General features: G+C 45.1%; 1 protein-coding gene across 2 annotated transcripts in view; it reads left to right on the top strand.

Moving 5' to 3' along the window:
* shank3a (SH3 and multiple ankyrin repeat domains 3a) overlaps positions 1-22,768 on the top strand; it is a 1,183,771-nt gene that overhangs the window by 847,647 nt on the left and 313,356 nt on the right. For both annotated transcript variants that reach the window (XM_078553129.1, XM_078553130.1), the window contains exon 14: positions 3,159-3,272. In XM_078553129.1, coding sequence (XP_078409255.1) covers positions 3,159-3,272 — 114 coding nt within the window. The remainder of the gene's footprint in view (positions 1-3,158; positions 3,273-22,768) is intronic.

Below are 22,768 nucleotides of genomic sequence, written 5' to 3'. Positions count from 1 at the left end.
ACTGTAGCAACTGCCAATCTCGTCCAAGTACCTACATTGGCACTGGGAGCTCATGTGATTAATGGCAACCAAGCTTCCTTTCTCTTCTGATTGACAGACTGGCTAGCTACATCTTCACTTGGATGACCGCTGGTAAAGTGACCTTTCTTCAGGTGTGAACACGGGCAATGAAAGTCGAGGGACTGGTGTTTATGGAGGGTATGTCAGCCGACCCTGGAACTGTCCTCAAAAGATGAGTTGATCATGCAGTGTCCAGTAGGAGTCACTGCACAGTGGCAGAAGCCACTACCTTTACCCTCACTACCAACCCAGACTGACCCAAAACAAGTAGCTGGATTCATACCTGAATGCCAGTCATTCACGGCCTCAACCAACTGAGCTATCAGTAGGAGTCTTTAAAACAACCTAGTTATTTAGTGCTTATAGTTATAAAGCACTAAAGAAACAGCAGGGTCACCATGTTTGTGCCTGTGTGATTTTTTCTTTCCTCCCCCTTTCATCGATTTTTTTTGCTTGTTAGCAATTTTTAAAAATAAAGCTACAAGTATTGAAGAGATTCTCTGAGGCTGTGCACCTAGGAAGAGAGAAGTTACTGCACCCAACAGTGTGAGGAAGCTGGATTAACACCACAAGAGACACCAGTTGAAATGCCTCGGCAGGGGTTACTCAGTGACTGTGAGGAGATTGGTTCAATATCGGTGGAGATACAGTCAGTAACATAGGTTGTTTGGGGGAGGGATTACTGAGCCATCATGTAAGGAATTAATATCATTGGAGATGCAGTCAATAGCAGGACATTAAGGGAGGTCTTAGTAACAGAGTGAGGGAGCTGTCTACAGGGACACCAACTGGCTGGGCTGAATGATTTTACTTTCAGCTAAAATGATATGGCTTTGCAATTTATAATCCCTCTACATTTTTACTTATTGATTCATTGGATGTGGGTGCCACTGGAAAGGCTGGCATTTATTGCTCATCCTTAATTGCCCTTGAGAACCTGATGGTGTACCACCGCCATGAACCGCTACAGTCTGTGTAGTGAAGGTACTGTCACAGTACTATTAGATAAGGAGTTCCAGGATTTTAACCAAGTGATGATGAAAGAATGGCGATATATTTTCAAATCCGGATGGTGTGTGACTTGGAGGCATACTTGGAGCTGCTGGTATTCCCATGTGTCTAATGTTCTGCTTCTTCTAGATCAGGGGTTGCCAACCTTGTTAGTGAGAGCTACTTCTGATAAATGAAAAATATCACGAGCTACTTAAACATATATTGAAAAATAAGGGCAGATAAATGCAAACTAAATATTTAGCTCTTATAACTGCATTATAGTATTATATTTAATATAAGGAAAACTGATCTTAGCTTTATTTCAATGTGATACTTGACTCTGCATGGTGTCCACTACTGTGAAATTCGGCTTGTAGGTTGAGAGAGCTCCCAGCATTCGGAGTACAGACGGAAAATGCTGCATTTTCCTTTTCTGCGCTTGCTGCACCCAAAGGGCGAGTTTTGATTTGAAAGCTTTTATTGCACTAATTATGTCGGCAATTGTTTTTTGTTTTCCTTACAATTCATAGTTCAGGCTGTTTAATTTTTCTGTCACGTATGGAAGGTGCTGTAGAAGAATCATTGGTGAACAACTACAGCGTATCTTATGGTTGGTACACACTCAAGCTATGTTGCACCAATGTGGAGGAAGTGAATGTTATGGTGGTGGACAGGGTGCCAGTAAAGCACACAGCTTGTCCTGGATGGTATTGAGCTTCTTGAATATTCTTTGGTTGCACATAACCAGGCAAGTGTGAAGTATTCATACTCATACTCCTGACTTGTGCCTTGAAGGTGGTGTTACGGCTTTTGGAAGCCAGGAGTTGAGTTGAGTTACTCATCACAGAATATCCAGTCTCTGATCTCCTCGTGTATCCGCAGTACTTAAGTAGCTGGCCCAGTTAAGTTTCTGGTCAATGTTAATCTCCAGGATGTTGATTGTAGGAGATTTGGTAATGCTAATGCTATTGAATGTCAAGGGGAAGTGACTGGACTATCTATTGTTTATGATGACCATTGCCTGGTATTTGTGTGACACGTATGTTACTTGTACTCAGAAGCCCAAGCCCAGATATGTCCTGGTCTTTCTGCATGTGAGCACAGGTTGATTCATTATCTGAGGAATTAAAAATAGAACTAAACACTGTGCAATCATCAGTAAGTTTCTGGCATTATGATAGAGGAAAGGTCATCGATGAAGTAGCTGAAGGTGGCTGAACCTAGGACACTGGTCTGAGGAATACCTGCAGCAATGTTCTGGGGTTGAGATGATTGGCCTCCGACAACTACAACCATCTTCATGCTGGGTATGACTCCAGCCACTGGAGGGTTCCCCCAATTCCCAGTGACTTCAGTTTTGCAAGGGCTCCTTGGTGCTGCACATGATCAAATAGTATCTTGATGTCAAGGGCAATCGCTTTCGCCTCAGCTCTAAAATTTAGCTCGAGCCATGTATGGACCAAGGCCAAAATGAGGTCTGGAGCTGGGTGGTCCTGGCAGAACCTAAACTGAGCATTGAGAGCAGGTTGTTGGTGAGTAAATACCACTTGGTAGCACTGTTAACAACCACTTCCATCACTTTGCTGATGATTGAGAGTCGGTTGATGGGCTATTATTGACCAGATTGGAATTGTACTGCTATTTGTAGACAGAACATACCTGGGGAATTTTCCACTCTGTACAGTAGATACCACTGTTGTAGCTGTACTAGAACAGCTTAGCTAGGGGTGCAGCCAATTCTGGAGCACAAGTCTTCAGCAGTACAGGATGTTTTAGGGGCCATAGCGTTGTACCTATGTTAAAGCCTGCTTTATATATCTGACTGCCTGTTGCTTTCTACCACAGATCAAACTTGCATAATATTCAGAAATCTAAAATTGGTTATTGTATTAATTTCAATCATATGGTCCTATGTATGTGAGTGTTTGTATGTGCATATCTGTGTGTTGGTGCTGTGTGTGCATTTGTGTATGTCTGTGTATGCATGTTGCTGTCAGTGACTCAAGACAGTGTGCAGCATGGTGACCATGTATTGATCCCACGTTAGACTTAATCCAGTTCGAGGTACTCCTAATGCTAACGTATCACCTCTCTCATTCTTGCAGTGCTGAGCATCGGTGAGGGAGGATTCTGGGAAGGGACAGTGAAAGGTCGGACTGGCTGGTTTGCTGCAGAATGCGTGGAGGAGGTACAAATGAGACAGTACAACACACGGCAAGGTAAGGATGGCTGCTCCTTTTCACAGTAATTGATGTAAGAGAGCAAGTGCTGGGCTATTGCATGCTGCAACAGATCAATGCTTTTATAAATGAGGGTCTGTTGTGGCTGTGTTGCCAACCTCCTACCCTGCCCTCCAGAAGGGGTTTCTCTGCACAGTCCATTGGTGGCTGTGGTCTGTAAGCCTTTTCACACACTATCACTTCTGAGGTGGTCATTTTGAAGATGAGCAACTGCTGCAGCCACTGTGCAAGTTTCCACTTTTCTTATTTGTTCACGGGATGTGAGTTTGCCGGAAAAATTAGCACTTGTTGCCCACCTTAATTCTCCTTGAGAAGGTGATAGTGAGCTGCCTTCTTGAACAGCTATAGTCCTTAAGGATATATATATACCCACAATGCTGTCAGGGAGGGTGTTCCACATTTTTGACCCAGTGATGATGGAAGAAAATTGATCTATTTCCAACTTGGGATGTTGGGTAATTTAGAGGAAGCTTGCAGATGGTGGTGTTCCCAGGCATCTGCTGCCCTTGTTCTTCCAGGTGGTTGAGGTCAGAGGTTTGGAAGTTTCTGTTGAAGGACCCTTGGCGAGTTGCTGCAATCCAGTTTGTAGATTATATCTACTGCAGCCATGGTGGTGGTGGAGGGAATGAATGTTTAAGGTTGTAGATGAGATTCAGTCAATCAGGCTGCGTTGTCCTGGTGTTGAGATTCTTCAATGTTGTTGGAGCTGTACTCATCCAGGCAAGTGGAGAATATTCCATCACACTCCTAACTTGTGCCTTGTAGATGTTGGGCAGGCTTTGGGGAATCAGAACATGAGAATCTAGCTTTTATACCTAGCTTCTGACTTGCTCTTGTAGCCACACAGTTATGTGATTGACCATTTAGGTTTCTGGTCAACTGTGGCCCTTAAGATGTTGATGGTGGACGATTTGAGGTTGGTAAAACCATTGAATGCCTAGGGGAGGTGGCTAGATTCTCTCATATTGGAGATGGTCATTGCTTGGAGAGATGGTCATTGCTTGGCATTTATTTGGAAGGATTGTGACTTTTTTGTATTCTTTGAAGAGATGTGAGCATCACTGGCAGTGCCAGTAGTTTGTTGGCCATTCCCAATTGCCCTTGAACGGTGTGTGACTTGCTAGGCCATTTCAGAAGGCAGATAATATATTCTGATATTTTGCTGTGGATCTGGGGTCATATGTAGGCCAGACTGGCTAAGAATGCAGATTTCCTTCCCTAAGGGAGCCAGGTGGGTTTTTACATCGATCAATGGCCACCATCACTGAGATTGGCTTTCAATTCCAAATTTTATTGAATTTAAGTTCCACCAGCTGCCATGATGGGATTTGAACCCAAGTCATTAACTTGGATTCCTGGATTAACTAGTCCAGTGACATTACCACTACACCACCATCTCCCCCTAGCTTGCTATTAACAAGCCCAAGCCTGAATGTAGTCCTGGTGTTGCTGCATGCAGGCACAGACTGTTTCATTATCTGAGGAGTTACCAATGGAGCTGAACACGGTGCAGTTATCAGTTAACATCCCCACTTCTGATGTTATGATGGAGGAAAGGTCATTGATAAAGCAGCTGAAAATGGGGAACTCCTGCAGCAATGTCCTGGGGCTAAGACAATTGGCCTCCAATAACCACAATTCCATTTTATATTATGTTAGGCATGATTCCAGCCAGTGGAGAGTTTTCTGAATGATTCCCATTGACTTCAATTTTACTAGCGCTCCTTAATACCACACTTGGTCAAATGCTGTCTTGATGAAAAGGACAGTCACTGTCACCTCTGCTCTTGCATTCAGCTGTTTTGTGCATGGTGAGCAGGTTATTACTGAGTAATTGTGGCTTGATAACACTGTCAATAACACCTTTCATCACATTGCTGATGATTGAGAGCAGACTGATGGGGCGGTAATTTCTAGATTAAATTTGTTCTGCTTTTATGAACAGGCCAAAACTGGGCAATTTTCCATTTTGTTGGGTGGACGCCAGTGTTCTCTTATACAGGAACAGTTTGGCTAGGGATGCAGCTAGTTCTGGAGCACAGGTTTTCAGCACTACAGCTGGAATGTTGACTTTTTTGTATCCAGTGCACACTATCGTTTCTTGATATCACATGGAGTAAATTTAATAGACTGAAGATGTGCTGGGCTCCAGTCATTTAGGATGGCGATATTCATGGCACCTCCCTTTCCTAACTGTTGTTTAATTACCCATCACCCTTCACAACTGGAAGGGGCAGGATCACAAAAGTTTTGGTCTGATTCATTGTTTAGCTCTGTCTATAGCATGCTGTTTAACATGTATGTAATCCTATGTTATAGCTTCACCAGGTTGGCACCTTATTTTAGGTATGACTTAACGCTGCTCCTGGCATGCTTTCCCTCATGCCTTATTGAACCAGGGTTGGTCCTGTGATTTGTTTATAATGCTAATGTGAGGAATTTGCCAGGCCACGAGGTTACAAATTGTGGGGGGGATACAATTCTGCCACAGATGATAGATCACAGGACCTTGTGAATGCCTGGTTTTGAGATGCTGGATCAGTTCTGAATCTATCTCATTTAGCACAGTGGTAGTGCCACACAACACAATGGAGTGTGTTTTCAGTGTGAAAACAGGCCTTCGTCTCCTCAAGGATTGTGTGGTGATCATTCCTATCAGTATTGTCATTAATGATACATTTGTGACAGGTTGATTAATAAGGGCAAGGTCAACTAGGTTTTCCTTCATATTGGTTCTCTCACTACCTACTGTAGGCTCAGTCTGGCAGATATGTCCTTCAGGATTTAGCCAGCTAGGACAGTAGTGGTGCTGCTGAGACACACTTGGTGCTGAACATTGAAGTTTTCCACCCAGCGTACATTCTGTGTCATTGCTACCCTCAGTGCCTCGTCCAGGTGTTGCTCAACATGCAAGAGTACTGGTTCATCAGGTGGCAGAGGGTAGCAGCTGGAAATCAACGAGAAGTTTCCTTGTCCATTTTTGACATGATGCTGTGAAACTTCTTATGGGCCAGAGTCGTTGTTGAGGACCTTGATGCTGCCTTGATGTCAAGGATAGTCACTCTCCCCTCACCTTTGGAATTCAGCTTGTTTGTCCATATTTGGACAAGGCTGGAATGAAGACTGGAGCTTTGCAGCCCTGGGCATGAGTGAATTCGTTATTGCTATGTGTCTGCGACACTCCCCACTACCTTGCTGATGATTGAGAGTAGACAGATAGGGACGTAATTGGCCAGCTTGGATATGCACTGAGGAATGAGTCAGCGGATGGCTGTCACTTATTTTGTTTAGCTGAAATAGGCACAATGTGCGTACATGTTCTTTCCATCTGCAAAGAACAGGGCCCAGTGTATTAATAGATGCAGCTTCCAGTACATGCTAATGCGCTACACTGCCCCCATCTCCTCCCTCGGTCTGTCCCTACCCCCCCCCTCGGTCTGCCCCCACCTCCTCCCTCATTCTGCCTCCACCTCCTCCCTCGGTCTGCCCCCACCTCTTCCTTCAGTTTGTCTCCACCTCCCCCCTCGGTCTGACCCCACCTCCGCCCTTGGTCTGCCCCCACCTCTTCCCTCGGTCTGCCCCCACCTCCCCCCTCAGTCTGCCCCCACCTTCTCCCTCAGTCTGCCTCCACCTCCCCCCTCGGTCTGCCCCAACCTCTTCCTTCAGTTTGTCTCCACCTCCGCCCTCGGTCTGCCCCCACCTCCCCCCTTGGTCTGCCCCTACCTCCGCCCTCAGTCTGCCTCCACCTCTTACTCGGTCTGCCCCAACCTCTTCCTTCAGTTTGTCTCCACCTCCGCCCTCGGTCTGCCCCCACCTCTTCCTTCAGTTTGTCTCCATCTCCGCCCTCAGTCTGCCCCCACCTCCGCCCTCAGTCTGCCTCCACCTCTTCCCTCGGTCTGCCCCCACCTCCTCCCTCGGTCTGCCCCCACCTCCTCCCTCGGTCTGCCCCCACCTCCTCCCTCGGTCTGCCCCCACCTCCTCCCTCGGTCTGCCCCCGCCTCCTCCCTCGGTCTGCCCCCACCTCCCCCCTCGGTCTGACCCCACCTCCGCCCTTGGTCTGCCCCCACCTCCTCCCTCGGTCTGCCCCCACCTCCCCCCTCAGTCTGCCCCCACCTTCTCCCTCAGTCTGCCCCCACCTTCTCCCTCAGTCTGCCTCCACCTCCTCCCTCGGTCTGCCCCCACCTCCCCCCTTGGTCTGCCCCCACCTCCTCCCTCGGTCTGCCCCCACCTCCCCCCTCAGTCTGCCCCCACCTCTTACTCGGTCTGCCCCCACCTCTTCCTTCAGTTTGTCTCCACCTCCTCCCTCGGTCTGCCCCCACCTCCTCCCTCGGTCTGCCCCCACCTCCTCCCTCGGTCTGCCCCCACCTCCTCCCTCGGTCTGCCCCCACCTCCTCCCTCGGTCTGCCCCCACCTCCCCCCTCTGTCTGTCTCCACCTGCTCCTTCAATCTGCTGGCACTTCATCTTACAATCTGTTTGCGCTTCTTCCCTGTTTCTTACCCCTCCTCCTTCTGTCTGCAGCTACTTGTTCCTCCATCTGTATCCACCTCCTTCCTCCACCCACCACCACCTCCACCCACAATCTGTCTACACCTTTTCCCACAGTCTGTCTCCCCTCTCCCAGAGTCTCTTTGCATCTTTCCATCCCCTGTCACTATAATAAGTGCCATCCGGGTACCTAAACATTCATTGGGAGCAAGTATGGTCAATAGCAATGATTGATGCCCATTTTGCAACGTAGGCATTCTGTGCAGAACAGTGATGAATAGTTCATCTGTTTGCATATTTTTTCTCCACTTAGAAGTCCCTGCTTGCTTTGTGAGTGTCCTTCAAATGTGTTCTCACGGACCACTCTTCATCTCCCTTCCCTCAATTTTGATTCTTCCTGTTAGTTGCCAACCTTTTATCTTCCCAGCATGCACTGAGAGATTTTTTTTTCCTCATTATATTTCGGAATGGGAGTGTTTCTGGCAAAGCCAGCAACTATTGTCCATCCCTAATTACCCCAAGTAATGAGCCTTCTCCTTGAATTGTTGCAAACAGTTTCAACACAACTGACTGGCTTGCAAGGCCAACTAAGGACAATTACATTAAGAGGACAGTCAGGCACATTGGTTTGGAACTGACATCACATGTAGGCCAGACCAGGCATGGACAATAGGTTTCCTTCCCTAAAGGACATGAGTGAAACTGTTGAGTTTTTTGCAACAATCTGATAGACTCATGGTCACTTTTACCCCAGTTTTTTATTTTCCTGTTTGTGATGTTGAATTCAAACTATCCAACTGCCGTGTGGTTTGAACTCCTGTTCAGGATTGCTGGCGAGAACAATTTTTCTGCGAGGACTGATGATGTAGTCTACATGTGCAGTTATCTTTTTTACATTGGAATCTGATCTGGTTCTTAATTCACTGTGATTCCACACATTGATGTTATGCCTCAACTCGTTGACCAGTGATCACACCATAATTCTCGGTGCATAGTTGCTGAAATTGCATTGTATGTTTTACACTTTTGCCAGTGAACATTCCCTGTACAGACAAGCTTGTCCCTGCAGGCAGAATCAGATGGTGAAACTGTTGGCTGTCATTTTGTCTCTCTAGCTCTGCCACGATTGGTGTCTATTCATGTGGTCTCTCCAACTCTGGTGCTGTTGGTATCTGTTTATTTACTCCTTCTTTCTATCTCTCTCCCCCTCTCTCTCTCTCTCTCTCTCTCCATCTCCATCTCTGGTGATCCTTTATCTCCAGGAGCAGGGAACCAAAGTGACATGGTGCTCCCTGGCCTGTTGATACATAAAATACCTCTCTTAATTCCCAGTGCTGTCTCTGAGAAAAGAATTGTGGAATAAATGGCATTAATATTAATGACAGAACAGTAAATTGTGGAACTCGGAGCAGGTGCAGAAGTGCCAATGCTGAATCATCTTTTATCTTTGGTGAGTTATTACCTGAGGACTGCTGCAGGGACTCTCTGTGAAGTTTATAAATATGACATACCGGTAATAGTCCTGCGGGGGCGAATGACATAAAATGCTGTTGAGCCAAGTCTGGGAATCCCGGCTTTTCTACATCAGATATTTTAATAGTACAGAATGCTAGTAGTAAGATACGAGGCAACTGATAAAGAGAGTATTCAGCAAGAAAAAGGCATTACTGCACTCGAAGCAGAACACGAAAGCAGCTTAAATCGGGCATTCGTGCAAATGAAGCAGGGCATTCATGCGACAGAAACAGCACCTTTGGTCAACAGAAAGAAGGCATCAGTGCAAGAGAAATAGCCATAAATGCAATAGAAATTGAATTATTGCAACATTAGTGCCCGTGCCAGTTTTTTTGGAAGAGCTGTCCAATTTAGTCCCACACCCCAGCTTTTCCCATAAGATTACAAATTAGCCCTCTTCAAGTACATGTTCCATTCCCTTTTGGAAGTACCTATGGAATGTGCTTCCACCATCCTTTCAGCTGGTGCAGTCCAGATCTGTGCAACCCACGTTAAATTTTCCTCCTATCCCTTCCAGTTATTTTACATCAGTGACCTTTGGTCACTGGCTTACTTGCCAGAGTAATTTCTTCCACTTGTTTCATTGAAACAACTCATAATTTTGAATATGTTTATTATATCTCATCTTAACCTCCTCTGATCCAAGGAGAACAATCTCAGCTTCTCCAATCTTCCCACACACTAAAGCAACTCAACCCCATGCTATCCTGGTAAACTTCTGTTTTTTTATTCATTCGTGGGATGTGGGCATTGCCGGCTAGGCCAGCATTTATTGCCCATCCATAGTTGCCCTTGAGAAGGTGGTGGTGAGCTGCCTTCTTGAACTGCTGCAGTCCATGTGGTGTAGGTACACCTGCCGTGCTGTTAGGGAGGGAGTTCCAGGATTTTGACCCAGCGACAGTGAAGGAACAGCGGTATATTTCCAAATCAGGATGGTGAGTGGCTTGGAGGGGTACTTCCAGGTGGTGGTGTTCCCATGTGCCAGCTGCCTTTGCTCTTCTGGATGGTAGTGGTCATGGGTTTGGAAGGTGCTGTCTAAGGAGCCTAGGTGAGTTTCTGCAGTGCATCTTGCAGATGGTACCCACTGCTGTCACTATGCATCAGTGGTGGAGGGAGTGAGTGTTTGTGGATGGGGTGCCAATCAAGTGGGCTGCTTTGTCCTGAATGGTGTCAAGCTTCTTGAGTGTTGTTGGAGCTGCACTCATCCAGGCAAGTGGAGAGTGTTCCACCACACTCCTTCCTTGTGCTTTGTAGATGGTGGACAGGCTTTGGGGAGTCAGGAGGTGAGTTACACACCACAGGATTCCAAGCCTCTGACTGGTCCTTGTAGTCACAGTATTTATATGGCTAGTCCAGTTCAGTTTCTGGTCAATGGTAACCACCAGGATGTTGATAGTGGGGGATTCAGCAATGGTAATGCCATTGAATGCCAAGGGGCGATGGTTATATTCTTTCTTGTTGAAGATGGTCATTGACTGGCACTTGTGTTGCATGAATGTTACTTGCCAATTACCAGCCCAAGCCTGAATATTGTCCAAGTCTTGCTGCATTTGGACATGGACTGCTTCAGTATCTGAGGAGTTGCGAATATTGCTGAACATTGTGCAATCATCAGCGAATATCCCCTTTTCTGACCTTATGTTAGAAGAAAGGTCATTGATGAAGCAGCTGATCATGGTTATGCCTAGGAAACTACCCTGGGGAACTCCTGCAGTGATGTCCTGAAACTGAGATGATTGACCTCCAACAACCACAACCATCTTCCTTTGTGCTCGGTATGATTCCAACCAGTAGAGAGTTTTCCCCCTGATTCTTGTTGACTCCAGCTTTGCTAGGGCTCCTTGATGCCACACTCGGTCAAATGCTGCCTTGATGTCAAGGGCAGTCACTCTCACCTCACCTCTGGAGTTCAGCTCTTTTGTCCATGTTTGAACCGTACTGTAATGAGGTCAGGAGCTGAGTGGCCTTAGCAGAACCCAAACTGAGTGTCAGTGAGCAGGTTATTGCTAAGCATGTGCCACTTGGTAGCACCATTGATGACCCCTTTCATTATTTTACTGATGATCGAGAGTAGACTGATGGGTGGTAATTGGCTGGGTTGGATTTGACCTTTTTTAATGTACAGGACATACCTCGGCAATTTTCTACATTGCCAGGTAGATTCCAGTGTTGTGGCTGTACTGGAACAGCTTGATTGAGGGTGCGGCAAATTCTGGAGCTTCAGTACTATTGCCATTAGCTTTTGCAGTATTCAGTGCCTTCAGCCATTCCTCGATATCATGTGGAATGAATTGAATTGGCTGAGGACTGGCAACTGTGACACTGGGGACTTCTAGAGGAGGCCGAGATGGATCATCCACTCGGCACTTCTGGCTGAAGATTGTAGCAAATACTTCAGCCTTACCTTTTGCACTGATGTGCTGGATTCCTCCATCATTGAGGATGGGGATATTTGTGGAGCCTCCTCCTCCACAAATTGAGTTGTTCAATTGTCCACCACCATTCACAAATGGAAGTGGCAGAACTGCAGAGCTTAGATCTGATCCGTTGGTTGTGGGATCACTTAGCCCTGTCTATCACTGACTGCTTATGCTGTTTGGCATGCAAGTAGTCCTGTGTTATAGCTTCACTAGGTTGACACCTCATTTTTAGGTATGCCTGGTGCTGCTCCTGGAATGCCCTCCTGCACTCTTCATTGAACCAAAGTTGATCCCCTGGCTTGATGGTAATGGTAGAGTGGGGGATATGCCGGGCCATGAGGTTACAAAATGTGTTTGGGTACAATCTGCTGCTGCTGATGGTCCACAGCGCCTTATGGATGCCCAGTCTTGAGTTGCTAGATCTGTTCGAAATCTATCCCATTTAACACGGTGGTAATGCCACACAACTTGATAGAGGGTATTCTCAGTGTGAAGATGGGACTTCGTCTCCACTATGACTGTCTGTTGGTCACTCCTACCGATACTGTCATGGACAGATGCATATGTGCCAGGTAGGTTGGAGAGGATGAGGTCAAGTATATTGTTGGTTCCCTTACCACCTGCCACCCCATTCATGTCTGGATGTGGCAGGACTGCAGAGCTTAAACATGATCCATTAACTGTGGAATCGCTTAGCCCTGTCTATCACTTGCTAGTCTAGCAGCTATGTGCTTTGGGACTCGGCCAGCTTGGTCAGTAGTGGTGCTACCGAGCCACTCTTGGTGATGGATATTGATGTTCCCCCACACAGAGTACATCCTGCACCCTTGCCACCCTCAGTGATGTCTACAAGTGCTGTTCAACATGAAGGAACGCTGATTCATCAACTGCGGGTGGGGGTTGGAGGCGGGTGGTGATGGTACATAGTAATTAGCAGGAGGTTTCCTTGCCCTTGCTTGACCTGGTACCATGAGACTTCATGGGGTCCAGAGTCAATGTTGAGGACTCCCAGGGCAACTCCCACCCGACTGTATACCACTGTGCCGCCATCTCTGCTGGGTCTGTCCTGCCGGTGGGATAGGACATGCCCAGCAATGGTGGTGGTGGTGTCTGGACCATTATCTGTAAGTTGAGTATGACTATGTCAGACTGCTGCTTGACTAGTCTGTGAGACAGCTCTCCAAATTTTGGCACAAGCCCCTGGATGTTAGTAAGGAGGACCTTGCAGGTTTGACAGAGCTAATTTTGTCATTATCGTTTCCGATGCCTAGGTAGATGCTGAGTGATTCATCCTGTTTCATTGCTTATTGCTTTTTAGCGGTTTAATTACAACTAATTGGTTTCCTAGGCTATTTCAGAGGTCAGTTAAAAGTCAACCACATTGCTTTGGGGCTGGAGTCATATTTAGACCAGAGCAGCTAAGGATGGCAGATTCCCTTTCCTGGGGCATTAGTGGACCAGATGGGTTTTTACAACAATGGTTTCATGGTCATCATTTGACTTTTAGTTTCAGACTTTTGTTGATTGAATTCAAATTCCACCATCTGCCATTGTGAGATTTGAACCCTGGTCCTCGGAACATTATCCTGGGCTTCTGGTCCAGTAACAATACCACTATGCCACCCCTTCCCCAGTACCTCCTCTCTACCCTCTCAAAGGCTTTAGCAAGTGCTCAGAATTGTACACAATACTCCAGCTGAGGCCTAACCATGTAATGCAGGATTAAAGTATGCAAAATGCATGAAAGTTCCAGCACAGTGATCCTTTATTCCACCAGCATCAAACCTATAAGTGCATTCATGAAAAAGCTTAATTTAAAGAGATTAACCTTTTACAATAAACAACCATGGCCCGTGCTCCAGATACACAAGAAAATCATCAAGAGTGCAACTCCTGGTCTCAAATTGGTGGGTAGCAGAGTTGGTTTCAAATGGTAAGAACAGGGATACCTTGTGTCCAGCAAAGCGATAGTTAATGATTGCAGCAAAGAAATTGCACTCTTGGTGCCCCTTTGCTAATTCCCCTTGACTGCACGAGCCAGATTACCTTGCCATCCAGACCACAAGGGGTATCTTCCTCACCACAGAACTGCCCAGACTTAGGGTGGGGGCAGGGCAGGGTGCAGTGGGGGGTGTGGTTCAGTGTGTGTTGTCCACATGGCTGTCCTGGTCTCCAGCAGCTTACACCTGCTCCAATTCCCCTCACCGGTTCTCCAGACACTGACAGAAGCTTTAGGCTGCTCTATTTTGTGGCTCTTGCTCCTGTCACATTGCAGCTCACTCTGCTGCTCTCTTTCTCCTCATGGCTTCTGGCTCCAACTCCTGCCCCCCACCCGCCCGCCCCCCCCCGCCCCCCCCAACTTCACCCCATGCTCAGGGCATCTGGCTCCACTCCCAGTTTCATCCCGCTCTCAGTGTTTCTGGCTCTGCCTGCCAAGGACACGTTCCCACATTGCCAATTGCCACCAGAGGCCCGGCCAACAGAACTCCTCAGCAGCTGTGAGGAAAGCCCCGCAGAAAGTGGGGTCCAACATCCAGCCCCGTGCTGAAGTCAGGGCTCAGCACGACTCCCCAGCTGCACAGAGGTTTGTAACTCCCTAGTTTGGTATTTAATGCCCCTAATTACAAAGCCAAGTATCCCATAACCTTTCTTAATTGTCTTCTCAGCTTGCCTTGCCGCCCGACCTTCCCTCGAAAATTATTTTGGATCCGTGGGCAGTTTCTTTAAGTATTTAGCCCCTTTATAAGTTTAGCACAACTATGCATGTACGATAATTTAAAGGGACCGGATTCTGTACATCCCACTTGAGGACTTTCGGATTGCTATGCAGCTTAGAGAAAATTCAGAGATTTGCAAATAGGCACCTTCAGGTTCCCCTATTCTTGCACCCATAGGACGATAGGGCCATAGGAAAGTTACAGCACAGAAAGAGGCCATTCAGACCATCATGTCTGCACCAGCTGATAAAACGCTAGCAGTCCATTCTAACCCCACCCTCCAGCACCTAGTCCATAGCCTTGCAGGTTACAGCACCTCAGGTGCAGACTAGGTATTCTGTAAATGAGTTGACAGTTTCTGCCTCAACCACCAATCTGGGCAGCGAATTCCAGTCACCCTCTGGGTGAAAAAGTTTATCTAATATCCCCTTTAATCCTTCTACCAATCGCCTTAAACCTGTGCCCCCTGGTAATTGAACTCTCTGCTCTTTAAACCTGTGCCCCCTGGTAATTGACCTCTCTTCCTATCTACTCTGTCTCGGCCCCTCATAATTTTTACGCCTCAGTCACCCCTCTCTCAAAATAGAGCTTCTTAGATTATACTGCCCCTCCACATTGGCCAGAATTTTATGTCCCGCGGGCGGGCGGGCGCCTGAACCGGACAGATGTGAAATCATGTGAGATGACGTCAGGCAAGCATCCCGACATCATCGTACGTTTGTGCGATATTTCACTCAGCGTGCGCCGCAAAAGTCAGAAGAGCACCTGCTGACAATTAAGTGGGCAATTAAGCCCATTAACGTCCCAATTGTCAGCGATTTTTCGTAGCCCGCCAACCTTACGGTTGCTGGATGGGCCAATCGACCAGGTGGGTTTTATGTTTTTGATGAAACCCCATCCAAGGGCGGGATGAAATCTCCGTTAGGATTTAAAATGAAAAGGAATATCTGGGAACTGTTTTTTCTCTGAGGTCGGCTTTCAGGTGCTTGATTATGCTGCATGGACATTTTTGCAGCATTTTTGGGCTTTATTTTCTTATTTGCAGGCCTGCAGCTCCTTCAGGCAGCTGTCTGCTTTCAGGGAGCCCTCTCGAAGTGTTCCCCTGTGCCCTCGGTGATGTCGGCGCCCGCCCCCTTCCCACCCCCTTCCTGCCCCCAACAGCTGTTAATTGGCCAGCCAGCATAAGATCGCAGTTTGGGGCCGATCGCAGGCAGAAGTGCATTTCGCGTCCGCTTCCGGGCCTGCCGATCGAGTGCGCACAACGAGTGCAAAATTCAGGCCATTGTTCCTCCCAACGTGCATCGCTTCACACTTATCCATGCTAAATTGCAGCTGCCATGTATCTGTCATTTCACTAGTCTATGTCCTTCTGAAGTCAATTACTGCCCTACTTGCTAATTACTACATTGCCATGTTTTGTATCATCAAACTTCAAAGTTGTACTTCCTATACTCAAGTCCAAGCCATTTATATATAACAAGAAAAGCAATGGTCCTAATACTGATCCCTAGGCGACCCCACTGTATATTTCCCTCCTGTCAGACAAACATCCATTAGCTACGACACACTGCCACTTACCCAATTATGCACTCATGTTATCACTGTCCCTTTAATCCTGTGTGCTTCTATCTTCCAAACAAGTCTGTTACATGGCACTTTATGAACTTAAAATGCCATTTTATATATGTAACATCTACTGTGCTACCTATAATCTTCCAAAGTTCTCTTGACTTGGAACCGTTTCTTTAGTTGGAAAATTGTGCTTGCCACACTGTTATTTAAGAAAGGTGACAGTGGGAAACCAGGGAATTATAGACCAGTTAGCCTAACATCTGTTGTCAGGAAATTACTAGAGTCTATAATTAGGGATAACATGACAGAACATGTTGAAAATTTTCAGCTGATCAGCTTGGATGTGTAAAGGGTAAGTCATGCCTAATGAACCTGATTGAACTTTTTGAAGAGATGTCTAAAGTAGTGGACAGATCTATGGCTGTGGATGTAATTTATATGGACTTCCTGAAGGCAATTGATAAAGTCCCTCATGAGAGATTATTAAATTTGAAGACCATGGAATTGAAGGCAAATTATTGATTAGAAAATTGGCTGAGCAACAGGAAACAGAGATTAAGTATTCTAATTGTCAGGATGGGACCAGAGGTATCCCACAAGGATCTGTATTGGGGCTTCATCTATTCATCCTATTTATTAATGCCTTAAATGATGGGTTAGAAAGCCACATATCAAAATTTGTTGATGAAACAAAGACATGTGGTATTGCAAGTGTTAAGAGTGAGGAGGCACAGAATGATCTGGGAGCAGAGTGCTTCATGAACCGAGTGCAAAGGAGGAAGGAAGTGCTGTTTTTTTATTTTTGTTTGACCTCCAGTAGCTGGTGTTTTCTTCTTTTGCTTCCAATCTAGAAACAGTAGCTTGCTATTATTTTAGCTAAGTAATTACTGTTTTAGTAAAATAATCAAATTTATTTTTTCATTCTTTCATGGAATGGGAGCATTGCTGGCAAGGCCTGCGTTTGTTGTCCATCCCGAATTGCTCTTGAGAAGGTGATGGTGAGTCACTTTCTTAAAGCACTGTAGTCCAGCTGGTGTAGGTACACCCACAGTGCTGTTAGCAAGAGAGTTCCAAGATCTTGAAGCTTATAAAGTTGCAAAGCACAGTAGTAAGCCTGAAGAAGTGTTTTAGGAACCAGCAAAGGTGTGCCATTAAATTAATGATAAAGGGAAAAAAATAAATGAGAGTAAACTGACCAGGAATATAAAAATATTGTATGCGATTTTACAAGTATACAAAAAGGAGAGTAGCTAAAGTAAATGTTGATCCATTACAGGCAGAAACAGGAGAAGTTATTATGGGGAATGAGGAAATGCAGAGACATGGAACAAATATTTTGTCTGTCTTCACAGTAGAAGACATAAACTACATAACAGAAATAAAATGTAACCAAAGGACAAATAAGAATGAAGAAAACTTGATGTCATTAATCTCAGCATTGAAAAATTATTAGAGAAACTTACAGGACTAAAATCTGACAAATCTCCAGTACCTGATAGCCTACATCCCAGGGTTCCAAAATAGGTCACAGCACAGATAGTGGATGCACTGGTTATGATTTTCTTAAATTTCCTAGATTCTAGAATGGTCCCAGCAGATGGAAGTTAGCAAATGTAATGCTGCTGTTCATGAAAGGAGGGAGAGAGAAAACAGGAAACTGGCCTAGATGAGAAGTTCATAGAATGTTTTCAGGATAGTTTCTTAGAACAGTACATTCTGGAGCCAACTAGAGAGCAGGCTATATTAGACCTGGTATTGTGCAATGAGATAAGATTAATTGATAACCCCGTAGTGAAGGCACCCCTGGGTGGCAGCAATCATAATAATGAATTTTACATTCAGTTTGAGGGAGAGAAGAGTGGGTCCAAGACTGGTATTTTAAACTTAAATAAGGGCAATTATGTGGGAATGAAAGCTGAGCTAGCTAAAGTGGTTAAGGAATAGGTCAATAGAGATGCAGTGGTGGACATTGAAAGGGATATTTCAGAATACAAAGAATAACATTGTCAGTTAGCCTGACATCAGTCATTGGGGAAAATGCTGGAACCTATTATTAAGGAAATCTTAGTGCACTTTGAAAATCATTGCATGAGCAGTCAACATGGATTTATGAAAGAGAAATCGTGCTTCACAAATTTGTTAGAGTTTTTTAAGGATGGAACTAGTAGGGTAGCTAAAGGGGAACCAGTAGATTAGTATACTTGTATTTCCAAAATATATTTGATAATCTACCACACAAAAGGTTAATCCACAAAATAAGGGCACATGGAGTTGGGTGTAATGTAGAAGCATGGATAGGGGATTGGCAAATGGACATGAAACAGAGAGTCGGCATAAATGGGGCATTTTCAAGTTGGCAGGCTGTGACTAGTGGGGTGCCACAAGGAACAGTGCTGGGGCCTTTTACAATCTATATTAATTAGAGACCAAGAATAATGCATCTCAGTTTGCTGATGATATAAAGCTAGGTGGGAATATAAGCTGTGAGGAGGACACAAAGAGGTATAGAAAGGTTTAGTAAGTGGGCAATAAGGTGACATATGGAGTATAATGTGGGAGAGTGTGAAGTTAGTCACTTTGGTCGTAAGAGTCGAAGAGAAAATTTTTTTTAATAGGCATGAAATTTGTAAATGTTGATGTTCAGAGAGACTTGGGTGTATGTGTACAAGGAACACAAAGTTAATAGGCACATACTGCAAGCAATTGGGAAGGCATATGTTGGCCTTAATTGGAAGGGGATTGGAGTATACAAATAAGAAAGTTTTGCTACAATTGTACAGAGCTTTGATGAGACCACACCTGGAATACTGTGTGCAGTTTTGGTCTCCATATTTAAGGAAGAATTTACTTACATTCAAGGTGGTACATTGCAGGTTCACTAGTTTGGTTCCTGGGATGAGAGAGTTGTCATATGATGAAAAGCTGGAGTTTAGAAGAATGAGAGATAATCTCATTGAAACATGCAAGATTACGAAGGTTAGGCGCTGAGTGGTTGTTTCCTGCAGCTGGGGAATCTAGAACGTGGGCACAGTCTCAAGATAAGAGGCTAATCATTTACGGCTGTGATAAGAAATTTCTTCACTCAAAGGGTTGCGAACCTTTGGAAGTCTGTACCCCAGAGGGCTGTGGAATTCTCCATCATTGAATATATTTAAGGTTGAGTTAGACAGATTTTTGGTGTCTCAGGGATTCAAGAGATATGGAGAACGGGCAGAAAAGTGATGTTGAGACTGAAAATCAGCTGTTATCATATTGCATGGCTGGCCAGGCTCTAGGGGCTGTATGGCCTATTCTGACTCCCATTTTTTGCATTCTTATGTTCTTAAGAAATGTAAATGGAAGCATAAAATTACAAAGAGATGTTGCTAGATTAAGTGAAAGGTTATGTGGTAAATGGATTTCAAGCAAGGTAAATGTGAGGTCATCCACTTGGACCTAAAAAGGATAGAAACAAGTACTTTCTAAATGGTGATAAACTGGAAACAGGGAAGGGGGGTCTAGATGCATTATTAAAATGTCACGAACAAGCATAGAAAATAATCAAAATGGCTAATAAGACCATAAGACATAGGAGCAGAAATTAGGCCATTCAGCCCATCAAGTCTGCTCTGCCATTCAATCATGGCTGATAAGTTTCTCAACCCCATTCTCCCGCCTTCTCTCCGTAACCTTTGATCCCCTTACCAATCAAGAACCTATCTATTTTGGTTTTAAATACACTCAATAAAAGAGTAGTGAAAGTGCTATCCAAATGTCTGGTTAGATCACACCTAGAGCAGTGTGAACAGTTCTGGGTACCACACCTTGGGAAGGATTTCTGCTTTGGTCAGAGTGCTGTGTAGATTTTTTTTTTCATTCATGGGATGTGGGTGTTGCTGGCAAGGCCAGCATTTATTGCCCATCAGTGGGCATTTAAGAGTCAACCACATTGCTGTGGGTCTGGAGTCACATGTAGACCAGATTTCCTTCCCTAAAGGGCATTAGAGAACCGGATGGGTTTTTACAACAATCAACGATGGTTTCATGGTCATCATTAGACTTCAAATTCCACCATCTGTCATGGTGGAATTCAAACCCGGGTCCACAGAGCATTACCCTGGGTCTCTGAATTATTATAAAAGCAAAATACTGCGGATGCTGGAAACCTGAAACAAAAACAAAAATAGCTGGAAAAGAACTGTTCTGATGAAGAGTCATTCGGACTCATAACGTTAACTCTGTCATCCTCTCCCCAGTTGCTGTCAGATCTGCTGAGTTTTTCCAGCTATTTTTGTTTTTGTCTCTGAATTATTAGTCTAGCGACAATACCACTACGCCATCGCCTCCCCTTCAATATACCATACACTCCAAGGATTAAATTATGAGGAGAGATGACAAAAATCCGGGTTGTATTAACTGGAATTTAAGTGGTAAAACTTTGACATTAACCTGCCTATCAACTATAACCTTTGCATATTCCCATCAGACACACTCAGAATTCGTGCAATGCAGGATAGGTAGAGAGAGATTAGTAGAGCGAGGGAAAGGAGAGAGAAGATGAGGGGACTCAGAATCAGTGAGGAGAAGAGATATTGGGATCGCAAAGTGAAGTATTGTGGAAATGCAGCAGAGAGGTCAGTTGGCCTCATCTTCACAACACTTCAGTTAAATGGGAGATTTATAAAATTCTCCAAGCTGTTCACTCAAGGTCTTTTGAAATTTAAATCTTCATTTCAGCTATAAAGCAGGTACTTGTACACCAGCTGGGACATCTTCTGGCGCACAGCTGTTTAAATCACTCCAGAGGATTTCTTTATAACAATTTAACTCTGCATCCCCCATATTTTGTGATCAGTTTTCCTCAGTACTATATCAGTGATGAGATTTTACTTTCTTTATCAGATAATTGATGTTAAATAAATAAATAAATAAGACATAGGAACAGAAATTAGGCCAATCGGCCCATCAAGTCTGCTCCGCCATTCAATCATGGCTGATAAGTTTCTCAACCCCATTCTCCCATCTTCTCCCCGTAACCTTTGATCCCCTTACCAATCAAGAACCTATCTATCTCGGTCTTAAATACACTCAATGACCTGGCCTCCACAGCCTTCTGTGGCAATGAATTCCATAGATTCACCACTCTCTGGCTAAAGAAGTTTCTCCTCATCTCTGTTCTAAAAGGTCTTCCCTTTACTCTGAGGCTGTGCCCTCGGGTCCTGGTCTCTCCTACTAATGGAAACATCTTCCCCACATCCACTCTATCCAGGCCTTTCAGTATTCTGTAAGTTTCAATCAGATCCCCCCTCATCCTTCTAAGCTCCATCGAGTATAGACCCAGAGTCCTCAAACGTTCCTCATATGTTAAGCCTTTCATTCCTGGGATCATTCTCGTGAACCTCCTCTGGACCCTCTCCAGGGCCAGAACATCCTTCCTGAGATACGGGGCCCAAAATTGCTCACAATATTCTAAATGTGGTCTGACCAGAGCCTTATAAAGCCTCAGCAGCACATCCCTGCTTTTATATTCTAGTCCTCTCGAAATAAATGCCAACATTGCATTTGCCTTCCTAACTACCGACTCAACCTGCAAGTTAACCTTAAGAGAATCCTGGACTAGGACTCCCAAGTCCCTTTGCACTCCAGATTTCTGAATTCTCTCCCCATTTAGAAAATAGTCCATGCCTCTATTCTTCCTACCAAAGTGCATGACCTCACACTTCCCCACGTTGTATTCCATCTGCCACTTCTTTGCCCATTCTCCTAACCTGTCCAAATCCTTCTGCAGCCTCCCCACCTCCTCAATACTACCTGTCCCTCCACCTATCTTTGTATCATCTGCAAACTTAGTCAGGATGCCCTCAGTTCCTTCATCATGTTCATTTTTGTAAAGATATTCTCCTTTGAGATACAGGCATAATAAGAGTCTGAAGGACCCTGAAATCAATTGGGTCCAGGCCCAGGCTGTACCTGTCCTGGGACTGTTTGATGGGATACTATAAAGCGAACTCCACCCTGTATCAAACCTGTTCTGAAAATGCATTGGAGCGTTTCATGTGGCAGTGTAGAGAGAGGTTTGCACTGTATCTAGCCTGTATTGTTTCTGCCTTTGGAGTGTTTGATGGAACTATACAGAGGTAGTGCTACTCTTTATCTAACCCATGCTGTACCTCTCCTGGGAATTTTTGACAGGACAGTGTAGAGGGAGCTTTACCCTGTATGTAACTTGTGCTGAAAATGTCCTAGGAGTGTTCTATAAGGTAGTGTACAGGGAGCTCTTATCTGCCCTGGTAGTGTTTAATGGGATAGTTTAGAGTAAACTATACTCTGTAACTAAACTGTTTTGTACCCGCCATGAGTGTGTTTGATGGAACAGTTTATAACAAACTGTACTCTATTTAATGATGCTGAACCTGCCCTCAGCGTTTTTAATGGGTCAGGGTAGAAGGAGCTTTATTCTGTATCTAATCTGTGCTGTACCTGCTTTGGGAGTGTTACGTGACACAGTGGAGAGGGAGCTTCGCTCTGTATCTAACTCACGCTGTACCTGTCCTAGAAGTATTTGATGGGGACGTTGTAGAAGGAGCTTTATTCCGTATGTTACCTACATCGCATTTGATGCTGACACTTGATGCTTGAGCTGAAGGTGCTCCTTTCACCTGTATTAAATTCTCTCATCATTATCAGCACAAAATTTACATGCAACCAAAGCTTGAAAATGGATGAAATTGAAGTAGAATTGTCAGAGAGCTGTCTCCAGGATTATGCTGTGGCTATCCACAAAGA

The sequence above is a fragment of the Cetorhinus maximus genome, chromosome 12 (genome assembly GCF_964194155.1).
Source record: "Cetorhinus maximus chromosome 12, sCetMax3.hap1.1, whole genome shotgun sequence".
In the NCBI taxonomy this organism is placed as follows: Eukaryota; Metazoa; Chordata; class Chondrichthyes; order Lamniformes; family Cetorhinidae; genus Cetorhinus; species Cetorhinus maximus.
Note: the sequence above shows the minus strand (reverse complement) of the source record. Positions and strands in the feature narration are given on the sequence as shown.